Source organism: Ambystoma mexicanum, chromosome 4p (genome assembly GCF_040938575.1).
Source record: "Ambystoma mexicanum isolate Mex_15411 chromosome 4p, UKY_AmexF1_1, whole genome shotgun sequence".
Classification (NCBI taxonomy): domain Eukaryota; kingdom Metazoa; phylum Chordata; class Amphibia; order Caudata; family Ambystomatidae; genus Ambystoma; species Ambystoma mexicanum.
The window spans coordinates 530,267,121-530,293,873 of record NC_090927.1 but is presented as its reverse complement, the minus strand read 5'-3'; the positions used below and the strand labels follow the sequence as shown (position 1 = coordinate 530,293,873).

General features: G+C 42.7%; 2 protein-coding genes across 8 annotated transcripts in view; one reads left to right on the top strand and one right to left on the bottom strand.

The window, feature by feature from the left end:
- The window catches only part of SH3YL1 (SH3 and SYLF domain containing 1), a 779,762-nt gene extending 756,739 nt beyond the window's left edge, over positions 1-23,023 (bottom strand). For 2 of the 3 annotated variants that reach the window (XM_069606061.1, XM_069606062.1), the window contains exon 1: positions 22,842-23,023. In XM_069606061.1, coding sequence (XP_069462162.1) covers position 22,842 — 1 coding nt within the window. In that variant the 5' untranslated portion in view covers positions 22,843-23,023. The remainder of the gene's footprint in view (positions 1-22,841) is intronic. The other variant, XM_069606060.1, reaches the window with a different exon arrangement.
- Positions 23,024-23,239: 216 nt separating this feature from the next.
- ACP1 (acid phosphatase 1) overlaps positions 23,240-26,753 on the top strand; it is a 302,138-nt gene continuing 298,624 nt past the window's right edge. For 2 of the 5 annotated variants that reach the window (XM_069606056.1, XM_069606055.1), the window contains exon 1: positions 23,278-23,433. In XM_069606056.1, coding sequence (XP_069462157.1) covers positions 23,391-23,433 — 43 coding nt within the window. In that variant the 5' untranslated portion in view covers positions 23,278-23,390. Of the gene's footprint in view, positions 23,434-26,753 lie in introns of all 5 variants that reach the window. The other 3 variants (XM_069606059.1, XM_069606058.1, XM_069606057.1) reach the window with 2 other exon arrangements.

Here is a 26,753-nt window from a genome sequence, read left to right as displayed (position 1 = left end):
CAGATTCCCAGAGAATGTAAAGTGAAATTGACTTTACTAGTCTTTTCAAAGTTCCTAGACCCAGCACACACCATTTTACAATGGAGTGCTGGAGGGGTTACATAGTATCCCCTGTGTCTAAAAACTCATGTAGCAGACAAATGCTAACCTTTCCTATTGAAAAGGCTGGTGGCAGTGGTTTTACAACGAACTACCATGATTTTTTCTGACCGCGAACACCGGTAGCTAAAAATCAAGGGAGCCATGTTTTACAAGATGGCGCCTTAAGCCCCTTTGTTTAAACAGGTCCCAGTCTTTTCTTTGTTTTTTTTTTTCGCCATTTCTTTTTGGAAAAGTCCTTCTAGTTGCCTTCTTCAAAAATCCCGTGCACTGCAGGAGTCCCCCAACGTCCTCCCTCAGGTCTCCACGACTGAGGCTCAGCAACAGCGAGATCTGCAGGAACTACGACTTAAGCAACATTTGTTTTCTTCATACAAAAGGTACTGTGCCAACCCGATTGAGAGAACGCCATTCTCGCAGTGAAAGTTTGTGAAACTTTCCCAACTTGCAGGCCGAATCAGCTTGTGACCGCACAAATTATTCTTTTTCGCCTAAACTACTTCTGAGAACTTTTGCAAAGACTTTACCGTTTGATACCAGAACTGCTCTTTCCTGTCCAGAACACTAGCCCATTGACTTTGGCCTGGCCTATTGACTTGAATTGAACTATTCTGGTGAACTGAAACTATTTGCACTGCCTAGAAAGTATATGTAATCTATTCTACTTACTTTTGTCCTTTTTGCTCACTGCTAAGTAACTTAACTGCCATTTGGCTCCTTTTTCAGAGAAGCTCAAACTGTCTCAAAAGCTTAGAGTTTCGTATTGAAGTGTATTTGTATATATTAAGTTGTCTTCTTCTAGTGAAATGTTTTCTAAATGATTGGTCTTGCTAACACCTGTAGTTCTAATTGTGTGTGGTGGTCCCAGAGAGCACTGCATGCAATTCTGCCTAACATTGGGTGCCGACATTTCCTCAAAGGAAGCACTATTGGACCCCCTCGCCTATGAACATGTGGTGCAGGACCTATTGAAGAGACTGGTAATAGTCGCTTCTAATGGTTTGACTATTCTTTGGCATCAAACACAAAAGCACACTTTCGACGAAGGGGTTCATGAAAGGAAGAGTCTCCTGCATAAATCGATTAGAGGTCTCAAATTGGACGCAAACTTTAAAAAAGGAACTTTCAGAAGCAAGCTAATATGAACTGGCTCAAAAGCTACTGGGCCAAACTGTACACTACTGATGCAGAAGCCATGCTATGCGTGGTTAGTAAACTAGATTCAGCCTCATTTTGGAGGCTTATTAAGGTGTCAGAACCCCCAAAGTTTGCTTCAGATGCAACCTATCGTGTCCTCAACCTGGGAAGATCAATTTTCCAAATTATACTCGATGGTTGGCACCAATACAAGGCTTCCCCATTGAGAGGTAAATTGGAAAGATTATATGCAGGCTTTTAATATCAAAAGTATAGAATACAGGGCCCCAGGACCGGATGGTTCAGCTAATGCTGACTGTAAATCCAATGTACCTCTGTGGTCTGCAGTTTTATAGGGATTATTCACTAATATCCCTTCACTAAATTCTTGTGCTTTTATTAGTTTAATACATAGGAAAGGTGACAGAATGTTGCCCAAAAATAACTGGACGATATCTCTTCTGGATTTGGCAAGTAACATTTTTGGTAGTTTAATCTTGCAGCTACTTTAGAGTTGGGCAAGGGGTAAAGGGTGCTTGGATGTAAACCAATCAGGATTCAAGGGGGGGGAATGGGTACCGTTTTGAATTGTTTCCTTATTCACCTTTTACATACCCAGGTTCAATGTCAAAAGCGACCCATTTTCTCCACATTTTAGACATCGTCAGGCTTTTCACTGTGTGAATAGAGCAATCCTTGGCATAAACTAGAGAAACAAGGGTGTCCCGCTGGAATTCTCAGCATATTCATAGCCTTACACACAAAGGCTGAGAAAGAAATACACCTAGACCAGGCAGGTAATACCACAAAAAGGATAAATACTCATTGCAGGCTTCGCCAGGGTTCCGTGCTCACTCTGTTTCTGTTGAATGTATATATTAATGACTTTGGTGAAATCTTGAAGAGTAAACCCAACAACCGTCTGAAATTGGGCAGTTTGGCTATAAACTATTTAGCTTACACGGACGATATCGCCCTTTTTGATTCGACACCTATTGGACTCCAACAAACCCTTACCGCAATGAATGCATACTTGAATTTGGATCTTAATCTAAACTTAAAGAAATGACAAAGTAGTGGCAGGTGACTTTAAGTCAGAGATAAAACACGGTATTGGTCTGACTAAAACCATGGGCTCAATTACGCCACAAAACTGTGTCAATAATCAGACCATTGAGGGAGCACCCTGTGATCGACCAAAAAACGTGTTCAAGGCCTGATCTGGCATAATCTGTTTGAAACTTGGGGCCTTTCTCATAAATACCCTTACTGTTATGCACACATGTTGTTTTAAACAGGACTTAGTGAAGGACAGCAGAGTGCTTCTAAATCCAGTGGCTGAAGGCCTTCCGTTTAAGACATTTCTATTACACCAGTAGCGTGTTTACTACCACATTTAAGTCATTCACTCTCAGAGACTGCTTTGAACAAACACTGGCATATCGTGGAGTGCACGACAAGTGCGGTTCGCTGAGGGGACTGGACTGGACTTTTGGATAATTCCTGTATCGTATTTCTACCCTGAACTTTATTGCTTCATGCCGAAGTCTTTCTACTTCATCACAGGGTACGCCAAATCTAATCAAAGACAGATCTTCGAGCTCCGGAGATTTAAACTTAAGATAACAACCTCTATACTTACCAACATGTCGTCTTTGATCAGTGCAACGGTGGCTCCGCCTACTCAACCTGGAACCACTATAAAGTGCCCTGGCCGTGTGCATCGTGGAGTGTGGTTCACTGTTCAGCTGTCCCGGCTGCACAGCTAACGGCTCTCTGCTCGTGCTCTTCAGCTATTCAGCATAAAGAATACACTCCCCTGCCATCAATGGCAGTGTATGACCTAAAAACAGCCGGAGAACGCGGGGAGGCTCACATAATTGCCAGAACCCCCAATTAGGCCATCACGATTGGAGCTTGAAAGGGGACAGCTAAAACCGTTAAGTAAACTGAAAGCAATTAGGAAAAAGCGCTCAAAATTTATCTCGATGGACATAAGGAAACTGTGATCCAAGGAAAGGTTAAATGACTAGCATCTGTCACTCTTCTGCTGAGATCACGGAAGCAACCAGGGTGTTGTCTCCTATGAAGAATCATAACCATATATCGGATGTTGAACTATTAGCGTTGCCCTCACGAAGTAGTAGTGACTCCTTACAGCCTACAGATCAACCACAAGGCGATATTCTTCTGTGCTTAGCTCCCGTCAAATCTGCAGTAATGAAGGCGATGGTTCATGCCACAACTCACACCAAGCTTCCAACATTGTATTCACAAGTAGCATCAGCAACGACATCAAAGATTGCTACAACTCCGCACCTTGGGCTGTTACCAACCAAATCTAGGGAGCAAGTCAACGCCCCTATTGCAAAGCACTTAAACCAGCTAGCAACTGACAAAGAATGTGTTATAAACGAAACTCCGAAGATCAAAACACACATGAGCCTAGTCGTGCTACACTAAACGTATCCCATTCACCGAATACTGTAGCCAGAATCTGTTGAATCATCTCTCAATTCCTCGGCCTCCTCACAAATGTCATTCGACAAAACCCACTTAGAGACCCTCATTTGGATTCCAACCTCAACCCTGAATGGCATTTGAAAGAGCGAGTGCTATGAACAATGGAATACTTAGCCTTATAAAAATCTTTGAAGCACTGGATAAAAAAAATGATAGTCAAGCTTTAATGCTTTCCTTAGTTTCATCTAAAATAGATCCAATGAGCTTTCTCAGTTAAAGCAACCACCTAAATCAAACACTCAGCCTACCCCCTTATCGTCCTACATATCCAACCAAATTACCACAACAGAGGAGCCAGATGTGGTAATCACTGTGGGTTCTAGCATTTTGGCAGAGCCAGAGGAATTGGATCGAATGGAAGTGACCTCCCACTAAAAGAGCTAAATGATGTCATTAACTTAGTAAATAATAAGGAACTACATACAGAGGAACTATTAAATCTTTCCACCTACTCTATTACGACGTTACCAGATCATACGCCGCCTCAAGATAATTCTAGACATGTTGACTTATCTGTAGTTATAGATTTTATCAATAGCGAATACATTATTAGTGAGCTTGAATACCTAACCTTAGAACAAAAAAGATCGCAAATGAATGGTCAGACCAGAAATATCGAAGTGGAACGTAGTGCTAAAGACTGCATAAACATCGGACGCAAAACTACACAAGAAATGCAGACAAGCCCTAAAAGGCAAGTCCAAATTAAAGAACCATCTCACTCTCTCATGCGAGAGTAAACAGATATCCGGACATTAACCATGATAGACAGGCAAAGACTTGATCCTTTCCCCAAAAGAACAACTCTGCTTGCAGTATTCAAGTTAATACCGAGACTTGAACTAATTCAATCTCGAGACATTCAAGGCATTAAAGATGTCAACACGTATAGGGACACAGTTGAAGTAATGATTCCCTCACGCATTATTAAAGAAATAATGTAGAACAAACAAAAACAGAAGGAACATGGGTTCAAATTAGACATAAAACATATAATGAACTGTGAAACCAAAGAGGCCAGGCATTATTCGAAATCAGTGCTAGAAGAAATCTCTAGTTTACCTAATTTTGAACCGCTAACCATTAATTGCCAAGGGCATGCAGGCCACCTAACAGAGAAGTAATTATGTAATTAGCTCATTCGAAATCGAACCTCGTAAAATGGTCTTGGCTGTATAAAGCAATCTCTGAAACAACAAGACAAAAAGAATATTAATGCCAGGACGTACTTAAACTTACAAGTTTGAGAATGGCTGTATGGAACACCAGGGGATTCCAACATTTGATGCATGTAAACACCCAAAATTCTTTAAATGTTTATGACATCCTTGTATTCCAGGATACATGGATTACGATCCAACCTATTTGGCCAGGATAAAACATTTGCTGGATTCCCGCAACCAAACTGCTATATAACTGTCACTTTGATGCAAACTCTCTCTGTGGGCCTCTCCTCATCCTGGCATCCAACTAACAAAATGAGTCACAATGGACGACTGGCTTCCTTTGGGCACTAACACATCCATCCTCAACTTGTATTGGAATCCCAGTGCCGCTCCTCATGATGTCTACTTTGAACTGGTGAGGGACACGTTAGATTTAATAGCAACTGATGATACAATTGCAACAACTTTGATTGTGGGTGATCTGTACATGGAATGCATTTCCATAAATTAATGTATGCTAGTGTCCCGAGCAACTCGCTGGTTGCAACGAAAGATAGACATTTCATAATGCTAAATAGCACAGTGCAAGGTGATGTCCCTCCCAACCATATGCATAGAGATTGATTATCCTCTATTTTGGACTGTGTATTCGTCTCACATGATAATATTGATAAAAAGAAACTTTCAAAGTCATAGTATCCTGGATCTTCTCTGGAAGCCGGTGAGTTAAAAATCTGGTTATTTTGATAGTGCGTGCCTCGAGCTGTAGAAATTGAATAAAATGGTCACCTAGGATCTAAGAGAAGCTAACTAACCATCTACAAGAAGACAGTAAAGCTCAAAACAGAAATAGTGAACCAGAATACAAGGAGACCTTGCATATCTTTATGAGTCCTCTAATAGAGGTAGGTGTCAGAATACCTCACAAACATCCTCATGACAGAATTATTAAAAAACATGAAAACAGCCACAGATACGAAATACAAAAATCATATAAAACAGTATAAGATACAGAAACTACAAATTGCCACGGAAAGCATACTAAAGGCAGTGCTCTCCAAGTGGCGAAATATGGAAACTGTTAAAAGGGAGTAGTAACAATCATCAGCCTCCCTTTTGAATGCAATAAGTGAACCAACTTGGATAACTCACTTATCGGCAACATTTGCCAAACCCCATAATTCTCTGTTGGTTCAATTTCAATCTAATCTTCAGAATGATCGCTTAGTATTCGATAGACTTGACATCATAATTCTAATTAAAGGTCTGAGCATATCAAAGGTGCCGGGACCAAAGGGGCTATCCACCAATGCCATCTTGAATGCCAACCCGGACCATTGGGCCCGCATTCTGGATTTAATATTTCAAAATAATCGTGAAAACTACAGTAATTCCATCCACTTGGAAACAGTCCATAATTATCCCTATATTTAAGAAAGGAAATTGTGCAGATTCACTAAACTACAGACCTATAGCCCTCCTTGACATTCCAGGGAAGATCTTTGCTAGGCCTATCCTAAGAGACCTGCTCAAGTGGATAGAAAATACTGTACAAGCAGATAAACATCAATCTGGCTTTGTAGCAGGCCTAGGCCACAGTGAATCAACTGATTCTTCGGCAATCATAAATCAAGTAATAATAACTAAACAACCAGTTTATTTTTCTTTTTTTTTTATTTCAGACAAGCGTTTGATTCCATATCTAGGGAGCTATTATGGCAAAGCGGGCTGCCCACAGCACATACTCGAGCCGATTCAGCAATTTTACTCAAACAGATAAATTCAGATAAAACTGAATCAAGAGTGCCTATTATCCAAGCACATACCTACTTATAGAGGCTTAAAACAAGGATGCATACTTGCATCGACTTTGTTTAATTTTTACATCAAAGACATTAACATTCCGCTGGAAAGTACAAGATCATTCCCACCTAAAGTAGGAGGCATCCCAATGTCATGGTTACTCTATGCAGATGATATAGTGATAGTGGATCATCATAGGATTACAAAGAAAACTTAACGCACTACAAATCTATGCAGAAAGTTACTATCTAATGATTAACAAAGAAATCAAACATTTAAGTAATGTCCACAAGTAAAAACAAAAATCTATCACATAAATGGACAATTGGAGATCAAGTGATATCTTGGACTAAACATTAATGATTATCTAAAAGGATATGGCATATCAAAATTAAAGTAAATACAAAATGGAGACCTTAACATCCCAGGCGAAGATAATTCAAAAAGAATATGGTACATTTCCGTGCACCCCGATTATTCTCTTTTATAAACAAAAAGTGATACCAATAGTTACATATGGGGCACAGACAAAAATGCAAGATAACCAGCCCAACTGGAATTTGATTGAAGGAATCTATTGGAAAGCACCATTATCTCTACCTAAAAGTTTCCCCAATTCATGAATTGGGCCTACCACCAATTCAATCGGTACAACGTCCTTTCATCGCTAGTAATTTCAACGCCCAGCATTTAAACGTGTACATAATTACGAAAATGTTTATCAAATTTTCTAGGGTGGTGGGAAATAAGTAAAAATAGGTAGATGAGGGGGAGTTTGGGGGGCAACCCCCCCAAAAAACATTCGATGAACATTTTCATAATTATATACACGTTTAAATGCCAGGTGTTGAAATTACCGGCGATGAAAGAACATACAACCATTCAATCAATAGTGGCATGGCAAGCACTAGCTTTTTTTGTTCACTGATTTATTAACATTTTGTATAACTTAGACATTCGCACGTATATACATATCAATGAGCAAAAGTTTTAAGTGTGCATGACCCTACCCCCTCTGCCCCCGCAACTCCTCCCTCCCTCTGGCCAGCTTACATCCAGTGCACTGTCTTGCACTTCGATTTATGATTTTCTGTCTGCGTCCTCAGCAGGCCACTGAGCGGGTCTTTCCGCCTGGGGACTGGCATGTGCTGAGGCAAACAGCCCTTGAAGCAGTACTCTCCATGATCCTATGTTTGTGTTTACTACCCCTTGGCCCATATGCGCTGCCTCTTTCCACACCGACATCTCTGTTTCTCTCCGTTTTGCCCGTTTCAGCCGTGGGAAGATGCCTAGCAAGCAGGCCGCGGGAGACTGTATATCTGATGTTATATCTGCTTTGGCTAACATTTGTGCAATTTCTTCCAAAAAATGATGGATCTTACTGAAGGCCCAGAACATGTGCACCATCTCAGCATTAACAAAACCACATTTTGGGCAGCGTTGATCGGTTCCCTTACTAAATCTTGCAATTTTCCCCAGGAGTTAGGTACGCTCTGTGGGTCACATATAATTGCATTCGCTGCAATTTCGCATTTCTGGACACTTTTTTATGATATGACATCACCCGCTCCCATGTCTTGTCAGTGATTTGTTCTTGTAGATCCTTTTCCCAACTTTGGCTGGTCGGCGGCATCACATTTACCTGCTGGGTTATGATTAATTCATAGAGCCTCGATACATGGATTCCTTCGGAGGTGGCAAAGTGTTTTTATCACTTCCTTCTTTTTTAACCCCACTGCAGCTTCCGGCCATTTCTGAGTTAGTGCCTTGAGTAAAGAGGCATGAATAATGCGTTTACCCCATGCAAACTGTTCTGTAGTAAGTGTGCTGAAGTCCGCTAATTTCTCGTTCCGCAGCAGATCCCCAATTGTCCCCACCCCCTTAGTTTCCCAATACTTCCCAATACTTACTTACACTCAGTCTGCCCTGTGGGTCATCAGCTCTTAACGCTACTAAGGGGATCTGGGGAGAATAGGGCATCGTGTAAGCGGCAGGCTCTGTGCCATGTGGTCTTCCCTATCGTCAGTAAGAGCGAGGCATAGGAAAATATGATGTGTGTATCCAGATTACTTCTTTTAAGAATATGGGGGTGCTCGCCGGCTGTAATAGGAGTGTGTCTTGGGTTAGTTCGTCTGAGCCACCATGTGACAAACTGCAGTTGGCTTGCCACAAAGTATGCCTGAAAGTTTGGCACCTTGATACCCCCTTGGTCATATGGCCTCTGTCATTTTGTCAGTGACACTCCACATCTGCTATTACGCCATAGGAACCCCCGGCATGCGGTGTCCAGCTTGGTAAAGAAGCCCCTTGCTATGTTGTATGGGACATTGGTGAAGTAGTGAAGGAACCTGGGAGGACTAGCATTTTCAATAGCGCGGCTCTACCCATCAGTGAGAGAGGCAACCTGGATCAAAAGTCCATGGACTTCGTCACCTGGTCAACCGCCTTCTGCGCGTTTTGTGCATGTTCCACCTTTGGATTCAAGATAAATGTCCACCCCAAGATATTGGAATGATTCTGCCTCCCGACTCACTGGATGTACGGGTAGCGAGTCTACCCACTTCCTACTGTATCCTGCCAGCGGGAACAAGCACGATTTCTGCTTGCTGATCGTGATGCCCGAAGGTTCGGCATACAGTTCAAATATTTCGAGTATATACTGTAAATTAGTTTCTGGGTTTTGTATCTATAGGAGCATATCATCGGCATACAAAGAAATACAATTCCACCTTCTGTGCGTGTCTATACCTGCCTCATTATATTTCTGGAAATATACTGCTAAGGGTTTGAGGGCCAATATAAACAGCATGGGGGGAACATGGGCAACCCTGACTTGTGCCCTTTTCAAATACCCACTGCTCCGAGATCTGTCCTCCCAGCTTGACTCTAGCCATCGGCTTGCTGTACAGTAACCGTACCCATTTAATATAAGTGGGCCCTACGCTAAATCTCTGTAATGTGACCAGCAGCCAACGCCTTGACTGCGTCTAATGAGGCCACTGCGTATTGGTTCGTACTGTCCTTGGTGTGATCGATAATGTAGTGTTCCCGTCGTAGGTTCCACGTAATGTACCTATCTGGCACATATCCTGTCTTGTCCGGGTGTATGAACTTGGCTATTACGGTCTTGAGTCTATTGGCAAGTAGGACAGCAAGTATTTTCCTATCCTGATTGAGCAACGACAGGGGCCTATATGACCCACAGTCTGTGTCTGGTTCATTTGGTTTAAGTAATGGGATAATAATGGATTCCCTTAATGACAACGGTAGGGTCTTTATGTTGTATGCCTCATTCAACATTGCTAGCAGTGGGAGCGTTACTTCAGGATGTACTCTTGATAAAACTTGCTAGGCAGCCCATCTGTTCCCGGTGTCTTGCCAGTTGGCAACCCTCTAATAGTGGCCTTCAATTCTTCTAAAGTTATAGGAGCCTCCAGCATCTCTGCTGCAGCAGGGTCTAATCTCGGGAGGTCCAGAGCTTCGTCTATCTCCGAAAGGCTGTATCACAGATGACTCTGCATATAAGTCTTTATAGTATTAAAAAGAAAACCTCTTATTTATCCCTTCCTATGTCATGCGCAACAGGCCATCCTAGCCCTTAACTGACCTTAGCATGTCTTGTTTCGAGTGACTCTTATACAGCCAGGCCCGTAGTCGCCCTGGTATGTCGAAACATGTTGTCTCTCTATGTATTTCGTATAATTTAATGCGCCCAACATATCGCAAGGTTTTATGCATTCGTGCTTCAGCCTATTAGCTTCCGGTGCCCGGTCATCAGTGATGTCTTCCGTTCATTCTATGTTTCGAGGGTGGCTTCTGTCGTGGATAAATCCTCCTCGATTACAGCTTGTATCCCGCCTGCCTTGGTTATTGCTAACCCCCTGATCACTAACTTAAATGCATCCTATAGCGTTCCCGCTGACGCTACGCTGCCAGTATTATGTTCAAAGTAATCTTTGATGCCTACCCTAAAATGTTCTCTAAACTCGCCACCTTTCAGGGATTCTCGTCTGAGCTTCCAGGTCGGAATGCATACTCTTGGAAGGAATACTCGCCATGTAACTAGTAGCGGCGTGTGATCCGACAGTACACTTGCTTTGTATTCCACCGTCATAAATTTGCCTAGGAATTCTTCTCCTGTAAAAACATAGTCCAGTCTAGTGTATAACCCCAAGCCGGCAGTGTAATGCGAGTATCCTCGGGCTTGCGGACGAAGAATCCTCCATATGTCTGTCAGGTCGAAAGCTTGTAGCAGTGTGTTCAGGGCTTTGGCTTGGGGGGGGGTTGGGGGGGGGCGGGTGCGTGAGTCTACTATCGGACCCGTCGAGTCTTGGATCCTGTGTGCAATTAAAGTCACCTCTCCAAATTAATGTACAATGTCTATATTGGCTAATTTTGGAATATAGTGAACAGAAATAGGCTGCAGTGTCATGGTTTAGTGTTGAGAATACACAGCTCACACTTTTCTAAAAAGCCATGCACCAAGGCCATCCTGCCTTCCTGGTCAGTAACCGTCTCGATTACTCTAAAAGGCACGGTCGGTGCTATCCATAGCACCCACCTTGCGTACGCCCAATACGGCGAGCCCATCGTGTTGCCGCACCATTTCATGGTGAGGGCAGAATGTTTCTCTTGGGTAAGGTGCGTCTCCTGTAAGTGTGCTATGTCCACCTTTTGCTGACATAAATATGTCATTATTCTGTTCCTCTTTATGTAACAATTAAGCCCCCTGACATTCCAGGTGGCCATCTTAAGGTCCGCTGTCATCAATAAAGTCTACTATGTACCTTGGTGTTCCAACTTTTGTGGTGTATACTCTTTGTATGGTTATGTAGGCTGACCCCCAACTGTAGCCCCCTTCCCTAACAATTGCCCAGCTATGTACCTCATGCCTCAGGCATTCCCACTTCTCACTCCTGCACCATCTGTCCTCGTCCACTGGTGACAGGTGTGTGGCAGGTGGATACGTGCCAGCTAGTATCCGAAAGTAACAATATTTGGGCGGCAGATGCCTCTTCACAACGCGTACTCCTCATCTTCCAGAGTCTGCGTGGCTGTTGCTCCCGTTTTCTACTAAAATCTTGTGCCAAAAGTCGCCTTGTAGGTATGGTCATTGCTCCATCTTTGTCCCAGCGCTAATCCTATTGTTTCTCTTCCGGTGCATCTGTGGAGTCTCCAGTCACGCCTCTACAGTGTCGCTCATCATCTTTTTGGCCCTTGACGGCATGTTTTCTGAGACCATCCACTTATGCGCTTCCTCTGGTGTCTCAAAGAAGAGGGCCCGGCCATTGTGTATAATCTTTAGCCTCGCCAGGTACAGCAACATATATCTGAGGTTGGATTCATAGAGTCTCTTCTTCACCGAAGCGAAGCGCATCCTTTGTTTATGTACCTGCAAATTATAGTCAGGGTAAGCAGTGATTTTTGAAGATGCTCTTTGTATCATGCCGCCCATTTTGAAGCATTCCAGGATCTTTTCTCTGTCCCTGTAATTTAAGATTCGGCTATAGTGGGTTTTGGTGGAGCTGCCGGCGGTGGTCTCCTGGCTAGGGATCTGTGTGCCCGTTCAACTGTAAAGCCTTGAGTGAGGGCGCCAGGAACGATTTCCTGCAAGAGCATGTTTTCAATAAAGTTTGTGGGGTTCACTCTTCCCCTTCGGGGAGACCTATGATTCTAACATTATTCTTTCTGACTCGCCCTTTCTGCATCCTCCACCCTCTCTTCCAGGTTTCTCATCTGCTGTTGTAATATTGTAATGTCCTTCATGGAGTCTTTTAGGCTCACTGTATTCTCTGCCACTTGCCTTTCCATGGACCCTGTCCTCTCAGCAAGTGCCCTAACATCCTGTCTCAAAAGGTTCACATCCAGACGAATGGGATCCACTTTAGTTTCCAAAGCAATTTTTAGGACTGCAATCGTAGCTAGGAGTTGGTCCCCCCCTGTCTGTTCCATATTAACCTGCCGAGCTGGGGCGGCCAGCACTGTGGCCTCACCTGTGCTTGCTGATTTCGCAAATATGTCCAATGTGGGTTGCCTAGATCTACTCATGGGTGCTTTGGAAGGCATGTGCTAGGATCCTGCTTACCACCCTATGTACTACAGCTGGGCGATAATGGCACTGTGCCGTTTCTAGGGATGGGGCAGCTTTGCACTCGAGACTACCACTCCAGGCGTGAGCTGAGGTGGCGCAGCACTATAATGGTGTGCATAAGTCACAGGCTGCTTATTTCACAATCTGGTGCCTGGGTCGTCATCTTTTATGATGTGAGCTGCTGTCTTCCAGGGTCTCTGCCCCCCCGATCCAGATGTCATACAGGACTCTCTGCATTACTTGCTGCTATTTTCATATGTCACTCATGAGACCCCAGCCAGAGTGTTTTCTTCCCCCTTCTGGTGTTTCGGTGCTGATTCAGGGGGTTGGGAGGCACTGTTCCACCTGTCATGGTTTACTTCTAGTGTGTGGGGTAATGTTTATTTTGGGGGGCAGGCACTTTGTAAATGCATCTGTTTCACCCTCTCGTTCGCCTCCCTCGGTCTGCTCTTTTATTCCTCAACTGCTGTCTGTCTCCGGGGAGTCCTGTTTCCTGCTTGCGTCAACCTCCAGCTCTATTGGGTTGCTTCACTGTACCTCTGCACCTCTGGTCTCTCAGGCGGCTACCCAACCTTCTCTTCCTTCATCTAAGGGGCTGCCGCCACCTCCACACTCGCAGCCCGCTTCTGTCCCTCACTGATGCCGTCGGGTCCTGCTGCCGGCAGAGCAGCACCGCCGATCTCGGTACGCCATGCTGTTAAGCTGCTCCCTAGTCCGGGTCAGAACAGCTTGCGCTACCGGGTCCCGACGCCATCTTGGCTGGTGGTTCCGAGTGCAGGGGTGTCGCCGTCAGCAGGCTCATTCCCCGCTCTGCTGCATCAGATCCCTCCTGGATCGTCGCTGCTTGTTCTCCCAGGTTTCAATGCAAGGTCAGTGTGCGGCTAGATATCAGGGCTCTCTGAATCCACTACTTTGGCCAGGATTATTATTTCGGATTGCACAGGAGCGTTGGAGAGCGTATAGAATGGCTGCGAGCCATGCCCCCATGGCAAGCACTAGCTTTATACAGAAAATGCATAACTACTGACAATCTCGGGCCAACCTTATTACCAGCTCTTGCTAACAAATCACAGGGGAAAAAATGATAAGTCATTGAATTCTTGGAAAGAATATATTTTTTATTTGTTTTGGTTTATTATAAACCTTTACAAAAAATGAAGTGCTAAAAAACAGTTCTCACAATTCAAAAGTATATCCAAGAAAGCAAACAGAAAACACAAAATCAATAATACAAATATTACTAAAATAACACAAAAATGTTCAGAACCAGGCTAAAGAGAAATCAATTCAAATATTACTAAAATGACACAAAAATATTCAAAACCTGTAAGAATAATTAACACAAATTGCAAACATTTCTCAAAAAGGAGGTTACTCGTATGTTTAAACAGGTATTATTATCGTGTAACATTCTGTTCCAAATAAATTATCTATTAACATTTTAAGTAGAACGTACAAATTTCGCTAAATACAAAATACTTTGGCTCTTTAGTGCTGGGAAAATGAGAAGTATGATTTGCAATGATTCAACCACACCCTCAGATTTACAGAATCGGCACAGTTTCCAATCATGCGGGCTACAATTTCTAATGCATTTAATTTGGTTAGTGAAAAGCACATTAAATCTATAGCGCATGAAATCATTGCGTAGCATTTTACAAGGATATTTTAATAGATATCGTTCCATAGCCAGATACTATTTCCATGTGGAGAAAACCTGTTTATACATTTTGGTTGCTAAAATTCGATTCTTGGTGTTCTGCCAATCAAAGCCTATGAGGCTTTCTTTGATTTTACTGGGTTTATTAAGCATCAATATGACAAACACTCCTAGATTACTAAGACACTGCATTGTTTCTAGGTGTAAGGTTTTCATAAAAGGGTTAGTATGCTCCTTATCAGCACACATATAAAGTTCACCTTTGCAAGACATTTTGCATTTTCTCCAAAAACATATTCTTTTCCAAGCAACGTAGGTTGAAAGAGATTGTAAACCAAGTTCATATTTAATCAGTTCAATCGGAATGCATGTTGGTAGAAAAAATAACATAAAACTGACCTCCAAATTTTACTCTCTTAAAAGTATTCCTTCCATTCGTTAGAAAACAATTCCATGCCGTCCACCAATCTTGGTATAACTTTCATAATATAAAATTGCCTCAAAGGTAACATAGAAAATTTCCCAAATTTCCTTTCGATGGATCGCATTTGCCTTATAGCGCCTTCCGCCTTAAGTTTTAGTTGGCTTTTTATTAGGGCAGTCGAACCCATCCCAGAAAAGTAATAACCCAGATATTTAAAGGCAGCTTGAGATCTGATCCGTTTTTCTTCACATGACCAAGTGAAAGCACTTTCCTTTTTGCTGGGTCTCCCGAAGCGAACAATAATGGTTTAAGCTGGATTGATTTTGAAAGATAGGTCAGATACACATTTTTCAAAAGCTTTAATTAGTCGTTGGAGACCTACCTTAGTATTGTCCATCAATAATAAATCATCAGCATAAGCCATCCAAGAGAAGCTAACGTTGTTCAATCTCAGGGAAATCAGACCTTTGTTGGTCAGTGCAGTTTCTGCTCCACTCACATATAGATTAAATATAGTGGGGACCAGCATGCAACCCTGGCGAAGGCCATTAGGAATTATAATTTCTTTGGAAAGCTGCCCATCAGAATTCAGGCGGACCCTCAACCTGGTATCAGAATAGAGTGCTATTACAATGTCTAAAGATGTCTTGGCATGTTCAGATCTCTCAATATTAGCCTTAAGGTGTTTCTATCTACAAGGTCAAAGGCCATACTTAGGTCCATAGAAGCAACAAAGGAAGGCCTTGCACCTATTTTCGTTGATTTGGCAATTATAAATTTCAGGATTAACCCACTACAATCAGTGCCAATTTTCTTTTTGAACCCGATTTGTTTTGGGTCAAAGATGTGATTGTCCAGGATCCATTTTTGAATATCAAAAAGGACCAAAAGAGGCAAACAATTTGGACTTGGGATCTGCAATAGCAATTGGCCTATAACTTTTGGGGCTCAATCGTGAACCTTTTTTAAATATAGGTATAACAATAGAAACTCTCCAAGATTGGGGAATATATTTGAGAGACAAAACATTATCAAATAACAGATACACTATCTTGGCCCACAACACTGGATTTAGTTTCAATAATTTGTTTGATAAATTATTAGGACCGGGAGCACCCGAATTTTGGGATTTTTTAATTATAATTAGACCCACAATGTTTTCAACAGAATGGTCCAGAGACCAAGTTATTCCCATATCTCTTTTCATACTCACTATCCGCTCATTGTTGGTGTAGAGATTAGAGAAATGGCCCAACCACATGTCTTATGTGATAGCATTCAACGTTAAATCCTTCTGAGGTCTTTCCAGATCGTTGATCAAATTCCAGAAGTTTGAAAAATTCGTACCCCGGAGGGAATTCAACATTGCTTCACCTTCACGTTGTGAACGGAGCCCTCAATGGTTAATTATCCAATTTTTGTACCTTTGTTTGATTTTGTTTTCATGGTCATGATAGTGGTTGAAGGTAACCCTGATTTGTGTAAAAGCCTTTGTTCTTTCCTCAACCAACATTTGCGTTCATGTACCTCAGAGTCGGTGTGTTGATTGCTATTTTTTCGCGACCCAATCCTTGTGGGTAAACTATCCTCAAGCCAAGTAATGGCGGTTGATAGATGGGGAGTGAAATTTGAAACTGAGTAGTGATCTACACGTTGGTAATTGGAAAATGCATCATAATCTCTTACCATAGTAGCTGTACATTTTACCGTTTTTTTCCATGTCCTTATTATTCTACTTCCTTTAAAATTTGACATTATACCATGATTATAGATTTTGGCTATAGGGCGTTGGTAATTACCCAATAGTTCAATAGAGAGCATACAGTAATCACTGCTAGTTGACTCATTAATTTCAAATTTCACCAATCGCTTCGACAAACCATAAGAGAGGAATATTTAGTCTATTGTTGACTGATGCCCCCTTGCTTTCAAAGTGAAGTGGTCATTATACAGCAAGTCTAGTCCGCATACTTCGGCAAAGTGTGTCCATAATCTTCCTCTCAATTTAGCATTCCCCCCGTTTTAACCTGGGTACCAGTGGACAAATAAATGACATCACCGTACAAACGGTCAGATTTGCTGTCCGCATTCATATCTCCAGTAACAAGTTGCCCCCCTGGGTTTTCTTGAGCCCAAACTTCAATTTCAACCCCCCAAGTTGGTCAGTTCGACCTCTAATTGTTGATCCGATTGCTGAATGGGGTTCCAATAAAAATTAACGATGAGTAAAGGAATACATTCTTCATTTGTCCCCACCAAGTATGAGAAAACATTTGGAAACACACCGTTCCCCAATTTTAAACAGATGACTAGAACCTTTAGCTGCTATTATAAGACCACCACTAGGTCGGCTCCTTTTTCCACCTTGGGCAGAGTGCAGACATATCATATCCTTCCCAACAAAGTTTCACTGTAGACCAAGATTCTTGAATAATAATAAAGTCATATTGTGCCAAAACAAACATCAATTTCTCATTGTTCATCGAGTTAAAACAACCTCTTGAATTCCAACTGAGCAACTTTATGTTGTTTTGAGCGCTAAAGGGGCTTGCCCAACTGCTTCAGCGTGTCAATTGACTCACGCAGAGACAGGGCCAGCAATCTCCAATCTTGTTTGTTGGAGTTGGATTCAAGATTACCAGTTAATCTTTCGTCACTGGGATCTAGGCCCCGCTCATAACCTGGAAATCTAGGTGCATTTGCTATGGATTTGATGTTGTGAAGTTCTGTTCCAAAATATCAAAACCTCTGCATTGCAGCTGTTCCGCTTCTTTCAAAAGAAGTGACCTGACCAGCGGAGATGGTATAACCAGACGTACATAGTCGTATCTAAATTTATGTATAAAGTCGACTAAATGTATGTCTGCTGAAGTTATTAACCTTAACTCAGGAATGGATGTGAATAAAGATAAACTATAGGGTCTATTCAGCGATATGTTTCCGCCGTCATTGAATAGGGATCTCATAATCAGCCCAGGTAAATCAGGGTTGACCGGCTTTCTTAAATCAGTATCCATCGGTTCCCTGCCACCCTCCGTTACGTAACCATTCTCATAGTACCCAACATCCTTTTTCCTTTCAACCTCTTGTTCCGTCTTTTTATACAAGATGTTTACCTCTGGTATATTGGGCAACACAAGGTCGCCCAAGTTGCGCCTGTTCTCTACAGGAATAAGATTTTCTGTGACCATTTTAAGAATCAATTGACGCAAGTCATCTTCCTTATAAAGTTGGTCGGACTTGTCCGGCCCTTTTACCATTGGTTTGGTTAGGATTGGAGTGGACAGATCATCCTTATTACCAAAGGAGGCCGAAGGAAAGGATTCATTTGTCTGGTTTGTGCATGTGATACTATTAGAGGTTTTCCATTCAGAACTGCCGAGACCCGTATTGACAGTAGTTTTGCCTCCTTTTTTGACTAAAGCAGGTAATTCACTTATATTGGTGGCATGTTGGATCATTTTTATGTTCGTAACAGGCACCAATGGAGGGTAATCCAAACCCTTGGACCCTAATCCGTAATTGTAGCTAACTGTCTCGGGATTGTTGGCGGTTTGAATTGAAACTTTGAAGATTTCAAAGACGTCATTCCTTTTCTTTTTCATTACCTCATAGAGTGCATAATCACCTTCCGAGTATACACTCTTTGAGGCTTGGTCAGAGGTTACTTTAAAGCATGGTTGCAAATCTACATCGATCATGCCCTTCCTTGGTTTTTCTGTTTTTCTTTCGGGTAGCAATATCACATCATCAGCATCTAAAATTATGCGTTTTAAGTCTTTATCCCTTAGAAATTTTCTAGAAGATTTGTTATTTACTTCATTTTTCTTTTGGCTAATTTTTTGCCTTGTCTTTTGGATATTTCTGTTTCAAAATCATCTATTACCACCTCATTTGGAATCCCTTCACAACAGCTAGACTGATTGTTTTGAACCACCGTGGCCTTATTCCCTTCCACATTGTCACCTATTGGGGAAAACCCCTCCACTTCCTGTGTGGTGGGTACTGTAATAATTTCATCACTTGTTTGAGTCTTCACTATGCCACTGGTCAATTTCCCTATATTACCATCTGGCTCGTTTGTGGGGAGGGGGTTAGTAAATACATCTCTAGATGCAAGAAGTACTGCTTCCCCCCCGTACTGGTAATTTCCCCACTTCAGCAGCCAAACTAGAAATAGCCACCGTCTGTTTCCTTAATTTGAGCAGAATCAGTCGATTAAAAATGCCCAGCATGGCTGAGATGTCGGAGCTCATTGCTGGTTGTGCAGGATCAGACTCGAAGGGAGCAGTGTTACAATCAAACGTATAATCAGGTGGTGCAAAAATACTTGGCGAATCAGTGAGGTGGTCATAATTTGGCTTATTGGGTTTACACAAGTCCTCCAAAGAAGGCCTTGTATCATGTATGTTTTTCGTGGGGTCAATTGCCTCCTCCTCCACAAATAGTGGTTGAGAGGGGTCAATAGACTCCTCAACGGGTTTGCCCATTAAAGAGCAATCTTGTGTACACTGAAGTAAAGCATCATCATCATCAACATCATTGGATTCAGGGAGAGGCAGTGCCGCAAGGCTAGCGCGTCTCGTGTTTACTGCAGCAAAAAAGTCAGCTCCCGGCTCTTTTCTAATTAAAGGCATTTTTTTTTCCTCATGATCAAATATAATCAGTTGTATGCCAATACAAAACAAAATAAAGTGAGAGGAAAGTGGTGCTCAAATAACTAAGAACACCCCACGTTGCGTAGACCATTCAGCAGCTGTTAATCTAAACAAACAATTACCTCTACATTAAAGCAGCCTCCTGCCCCCGCCAGCCAAACAGCCCAACAGCCAAAGCACTTCAGAGGCACTTCCGGATGCGCACCGGAAAGAATATTGCATGATCATCATGAAAAATGCTGATATAGACCAGTCATTATTAATCTAAAACCCGGGGCTGGTGAAAAAGAAAATTATACATTACGACTGGGTCTCTTTATGGGAGAAATGTAATCAATATAAGGCCTTTCAATGTGGGAACTTTATATTAAAATCATATAACCAAGTTCCTGCTTATATTCAGAAATTTCCGGACCAGGAGTACAGAGCACATATCATGCGACTACGATTCCATTTATGGTCAACCAAAGCGCCATTGGCAACAAGATCTAAACAGCTATCGCCAGACACCTCATGTAGATTTTGTAACAATCAGTCTGTGAACGAAACATTAGAACATCTTTTGACTAATTGTACAAGACTTCATGTTTGGAGACAAGAACTTTCCATAGATACTTAGAATACAGATTATTAACGCCTAAACAGTTGTGGCACGAGATATTCAATGCCACACGAATTTCATTGAATATCCCGACTATTCAGTTTCTGACAAGACCTTTTTTTTAAACTTTTTTCAGTTAACAAAATATATATATATGTTATGTTATGTTATTTTGCATTTATATAGCGCCTTATATACCATTGGTATGGTCTGAAGGCACTGGTAGGTTGAACGCCCTTGGGAACCGAAGTTCAGATCAGTAGAGAGAGTCAAAGGTGCGTGTGAGCACCGGATATGTGTGCAGCTGGTGCGGTATTCGTATAATAGCCGCTTCTTAGCGGTAGGTGTGGTGGTTGAGAGATCAGGAGTATGTGTTCGTTCTGGCAGGATTTATCCAGACCGAATGTGGCTGCGTTAGGCCTGAGGAGAATGCCTGGCTGGGGTGTGTGTAACCAGCAATGTTTACTTAGAATGATGGGGAATGTGCGGCAGATGTTGGTAAGAGGAGAAAAATTATACCGAATGGTGTCATAGCATATCTGTGTTCTAGTTGAGTGGTGGTGTAAAGAAGAGGGTAAGCGTATGATGGGTTATATGCTCTTTCAAACATTCCCTGCAATCCAAACCATACTATATACACACGTCGCGCTAATAGGCATTTTCTCAATTCAACTTTATACAGGGAGGGTATTAGGCATAATTCTAAAATTAACTTTCACAGAGAGGTTATTAGGGAGCTTGGTCAGTAAACAGTATCAAACAAACTCATAAAGCATAATAATTAAGAAGCATCAATTACAAAACTATGTACACCCCCACCACCCCTACCCCCACACATAAATATCATCTAACTAGTATAATGATACGAATTTTCCCCAAATTTTATCAAACAAACCAATCTTCCCCTCTCTCCTGTACAGCACCCTTTCCAATTCTGCCAAATCATGCATTTCACTTATCCATGACTCAATGTTCAAGGTCGAAGTAGTTTTCCAGTTGCGCAGAATTATCTTCTTACCCATCATGGTTCCCCTGAACAACCATTTCTGATTGTGTAAGACTTAATTTGGCAGCTCGGAAATAAACAAATAGCATACTTTGTAACATACCACGTGGTATAGGTATTATGTTCTCCAACCATACGTAATAATTCCTCAATGACCCTGTATCTAGCAAACAAAACTGTACGAATTTTTATAGCTTAATGATGTTTAAAATTGACAAACTTCAGTATTTATTTTTAAAGAAGCAGATTTCTATCAATATGAATGTTGAATTGAGTTATTTAAAAAAAAATGTTTTAGCTAAATGTATTGACGAAATTAAAATTGTAAAATAAGAAGTGACTTGGAAATAATAGCAGTCCCGTAAATATTCACATGCAAATAATTTGAAATGTAACATGAGATAGCTATGTCGCACGAAACGAAAGGTTAGTCTGTTATTACATGTTAATTTACTTAATTGCCTTTTTTTCCTGTATATCTAGTATGTAATATTGGTTCCGTTTTAAACAAATGAAATGTGTATGATGTATTGTGCTTATGGTTCAATTGGAAACCAAAATGCACATAAATAAACAAAAAATTAAAAAAACACTTGCAAGCACTTTGAATGGAAAGCCTGGTGGTAAGGATTGATTATAGGCAGCTCAAAGAGTTCCCGGGAGCAGGTATTTGGTCAGGCAGAGGCAGAATTGAGTGGGAACTGCCATTGGGATTAGCATGGACATGAGCAGGCAATGGGTGGACACATATCCAAACAACACCCACCCTGCAGGCTGTGTGTCCCTCCTCATGTCATTCATATGTGTCCCTTCTCATACACCCCATTACTCCCCATCTGAACTCCAATGCAAAAGCTTCAGTTTATAAGGAACGAGGTGCATTGCTGCTGAATAGATAAAAACTGTAGTTTAAAATCAGAAAATATGTATTTGAAAGGATTTAAGTATTTGGGTCGATTTAATTCAGTGGATGTGTGGGGGTCTGCTAGCTAGCCGATCCGATCCTACCCTTGAAAAACATACGAGGCCAAACGGCTGCTCTGTTGCCCGCCACTGGTTAAGGAGGGGCCCAAAGCACGAAGGAACAAGTTAAGTACTACTTGCAACTAGTCAGCAGTGGGGTAACGCCTACAATCATTACTGTAATTTTAGATTTGCTTGCATAAACAACCTAGGGATCATCAGAAAATAAGTATTGCGATTATTACAAATATTAATCCTGTACTAATGTTCTCGTTTGGAAAATGAAAAAAGGGCTCCCAAACAACCTAGGTCGGATAAGGTTTCTATAGGAACGACAAAGTGTGTGCACAAAGTCGATTTTCTGTCCTCTCTACCACGGTAGATCGTACATTTTCCCCCGATTCGGACTACCGACTATCGACGCAAACACGTAGACAGGGCAGCAGCTTTTGTTTCGAGTACCTGCTTCGGGAAAAGAGGCTTACACAGATTCCCTTACAACTATCACCAGCAAGATGGGGAACAGGTGCTAGTCGAGCGCATGTACATTCTGTCTCTGCCCTTCGTTTCCCTAGCACAACTCATCACACGATCTCGACAAAGCCTATACGCCCATTTATTTGTATAGTCTGTGTTTTGAGGCACCGGAGAGGCCATAGATTGTGTAACTCCCAAGCGGGGTTCTTATTAATTACAACCTCGGTACTTACTCCTTCAACGATGACCCCCTTCTACAGCTCTGAAGATGAGAGATATGCTCCCCTGCTACCTACTGGGAGATCTACCGGCGCACCTTATGGGGCGTGGCAACGCCGCACCTGCCATTCCGTTCACACCCAGTCCCCACTTCATCATTACCCATCATCAAACCCATACGCGCATTCCATCCATATCACAAGTAAACCCCGCCTATTGCCCCTCTAGCCCCAGCGGAACTCCCACCGACATCAGACTCACACCCCCTTATTGCCGCGCAACATGTCACGTCTGGCTGTCACAACATTGCCCGACTGCTCTGTCCTGCAGTCCACCCCCTCCGTGCGATTTCCTGCCCCCTTCTGAACACCGCCTACTTTCTCAATGTTCATTTTACACGTGGTGCGGAAGTACTGCTGAACGGCGTAGCCATGCTCAACGTGTTATGTTTTTAGTCAGGCAGCGGACAGGACACCCAGTCCCGGCATGTGACGTAGACCTCAGCAATTGCTCGCATTGCAAGGACCCCTTTCCCGGCGTGTGTTAGAGTTACTTTGACAGCTATGGCCGCCGCCGAGAACAAGTCTGTGCTGTTCGTGTGTCTGGGTGAGCGATTAACGCGCGAGCAGCGACTGTTGGGCATTATCACTTGTCGGTCCCCAATGCTGTCGTTACGCTGCGATCAGGAACGTTTGGTATCGGTTTTACTGGTCACCCAGCCCCAACCCCAGAATGTTTTATTTGGGTTGGCAAAAGGTGTTGAAATAGGCAGTTCAACGTGGAGTTAGGTTAGCTGAGCTTGGACACACGCATAGATGCCAACTCTCCCGATTTAGGCGCGAGACTCCCGATAAAAAAAAAATTGCCGCCTAAACTAATTAAAACCCCACTATTCAATCCAATGGGTACATTCCTTTCTCCCGCTTTCTGAAACATCTCCCTCCCACCTGGTCGAGAATGGTGGCATGTATCCATTGCATACGTGCTAAATTATCTTTGTATACAGTCACTGAGTAAACCGTATGAGTTTATGGCTGCCTGTTGGACTTTGCAGCCCCAACCATGGCATATTCTAGTTAATGTAGAAAAACTCGAGGTTGGCACCCGCATGTGAAATTCTGAAAATAGGCCAACCTAGCCTTGACATTCTTAAGCAACGTCTTGTTTGTCTCTACCAGTGAGGTGTAGATGTATTCCTTAGGTATTGAAAGCAAGGCACACGCCTGTACTTTTTTACTGAAGAACATGAGTCTGCAACCTTTGGCTCCTGATGTTTTAGACTACATCTCGCATCTGCCCTATTCAGCATAGTCAATGGTGGAGTGCAGGCCCTGACTTGGCCAGAGGAACTAAAACCAAAGAGAGATCTATGGAAGACTTTAGCTCAACCATAAGCAGTGGCATTGCTGAGGGAACATTTCCATTCCATCGTTCTGTTGTAGTCCGTCTTGACCCTGCCACTGCTGGTCTGAAATCCAGGACTAAATTGGTGAAACGTGGCTGGGGTTGCTTGCGTTCCTGTGTGGCGGGGGTGTGGCCTATCAGTTTGGCCTGCACAGCACATTTTTGGTAAATGCACAGGGATTGAAATTAAGATTGCATAAGCAGGAGCTAAAAGAAGCTCCTTGGTATCCAATATTAAACTGTGAGCAGTGCTGGTCATTGGGCCGGCTCTCGGCGGATCTGAGATACGGCACCAGATATGGAGCCGGATCTTGGGATCCGGCCAGAGTCAACCGCCCAAGTCCATGAACTATGCTGGAATACATACAAAAAATAAAATAAAAAAAAAGCGCCCTCAACGGCAGCATCGCCTTTTACCTCCGGCTTTGACACTGGTGTGTAATGCACAATGCTTGCTACATGTACAACTGATTCCTTTTGTACATGTAGTGAGCATTGTGCATTACACACCAGTGCCAAAGCCGGTGGTAAAAGGCAATGCTACCGTCGCAGGTGCTTTTTTTTCGTTTTTTTAAAAAGTATTCCTGCATTGCTGGATGTCCACTACGTGCCCTGCCCCCTCTAGACAACGCCCCCTCAGACATTATCCCCCCCCCCCCAACTCCTCACCCACCGCGGGCCCTTGTGTTGTGGGATCCCCCACCACATGTTTTCCATTTGCACCACTGACTGTGAGAAAGAGCTACCACTCGGGAACAAGGAGATTGTGCATAGCGTTCCACAAATCTAATTTCCACATAAGGTGCAAATTTATCATTTATTTTTTAATGTTTTTATTGACATTTATCAACTATCAGCGTTTACATAATAAACAATTAGTTATGACTGGTTAACGTAATATGGGGAGGGGAGAAAGGGAGAGAAAAAGAAGTAAAACAAAAACAGTGAATAAACTAAACATTTAGTCTCCGTAGCCACGTGTATGTACTAGGGCTCATGGCCCGATCTGCTTCCTCTGACGGACATCGGGAATTCCCGGACAGTGGGTTGGTTGGGAGTGCCCGGTCTGGCAGATCTGCAGACTCCTCCATCGGATGTTGGAGTCCGTTTTTAGTCTGTTATTGTTCTGGTAGAGAGGGGGAAGCTCAGGGGGGTTTGTCGTCCGATGGGTGGAATACCTCTCGTATTAGGGATTTCCAGTCCTCGTAGGCTGGGCTTAATTCCCCTCCCGCTCTGTTCACTCCTTCTCCCCATACCGTTGTTTCGGCTCCTGACCAGCGCTCCAGTTCCTTATGCCACCTGCCAAACTGTGGGCCCCTGGGTGATTTACATTCCATAGCTATGGATCTTTTAGATAGCATGCATACCATATCCATGGGTTTCACTATGTGTCGTAGTTTGCTTATTCCTGGGTAGGCCCCCAGAAGGCATTCTATCGGGGACCATTCGTATCGTGTTACCCCTGCTCTTCTGCAGAGCTGCTCTATCAAGGTGCAAACTTATCATTTTGTCAATTATTCATTACTCCTTACTCTTTAAATGTCATATTGGTGTGTCCTAATGTTTATTTAGAGATTGTTTTTGCTCACAGAATAATTTCCATCTTCTTTGTCTTGATTTTGATGTTTCTGTCTTGTCTACTTGCGCCCAGATACCTGCAGGCTTTTGGCGTTTATATATATATATATATATATATTGAAAAAAACAAGGAAAGATGCGCACTCCAGTTCCCTGCATAACCTTCCAGGCCACTGGTATTCTCCTCCGACCGGTTTCTGTGCCAATACACGTCATCAGGGAGGCTGTCTTAACTTGCAGCTCACCCCAGGTGCAGGTGATGATAATCTGCTGCAAGGGCTTCTGGTGGATGTAGTCATCAGGTTAGCAAGGAAAACGCTCACGCCCAATCCCACATTGGAGAAAGGGGGGGGGGGGTTTAGCCTCCAGTGAGGCACTCCAAAGCCGGGCATATATCACCCTGGTGCAGCACCTTGTCAGGTCTTGAAGATTCCACCCTTCAAGATCCTGCAAAAATCGAAAAAAACAAAGAAAGGTGCGCACTCTAGTTCCCTGCATAACCTTCCAGGACACTGGTATTCTCCTCCGACCGGTTTCTGTGCCAATACACGTCATCCGTGTATTGGCACAAAAACCAGTCGGAGGAGAATACCAGTGGCCTGGAAGGTTATGCAGGGAACTGGAGTGCGCACCTTTCCTTGTTTTTTGCTATATATATATAGTCAAAACACTCCACTCTGGCAATTCTAATATAGTAAATAGGTACAATGTCTATGTTTTACCACAATTAACTCTTTCTTGATTCCTTTAAAATGGACCAACTGCTGACATTTTCATGGCATACAAATCAAATAGGAAAGGGAAACAACAATATACATGGGAAGGAAGACATCTTGGGTTAACAAATGGCAGAATACTTTGTCCCGCTAAATAAAGTGTATCAACAAGCACAGTCCATATATTGTTTAAGATGGTCTTGGTTCCTTCTAAAATGTTCTACTACC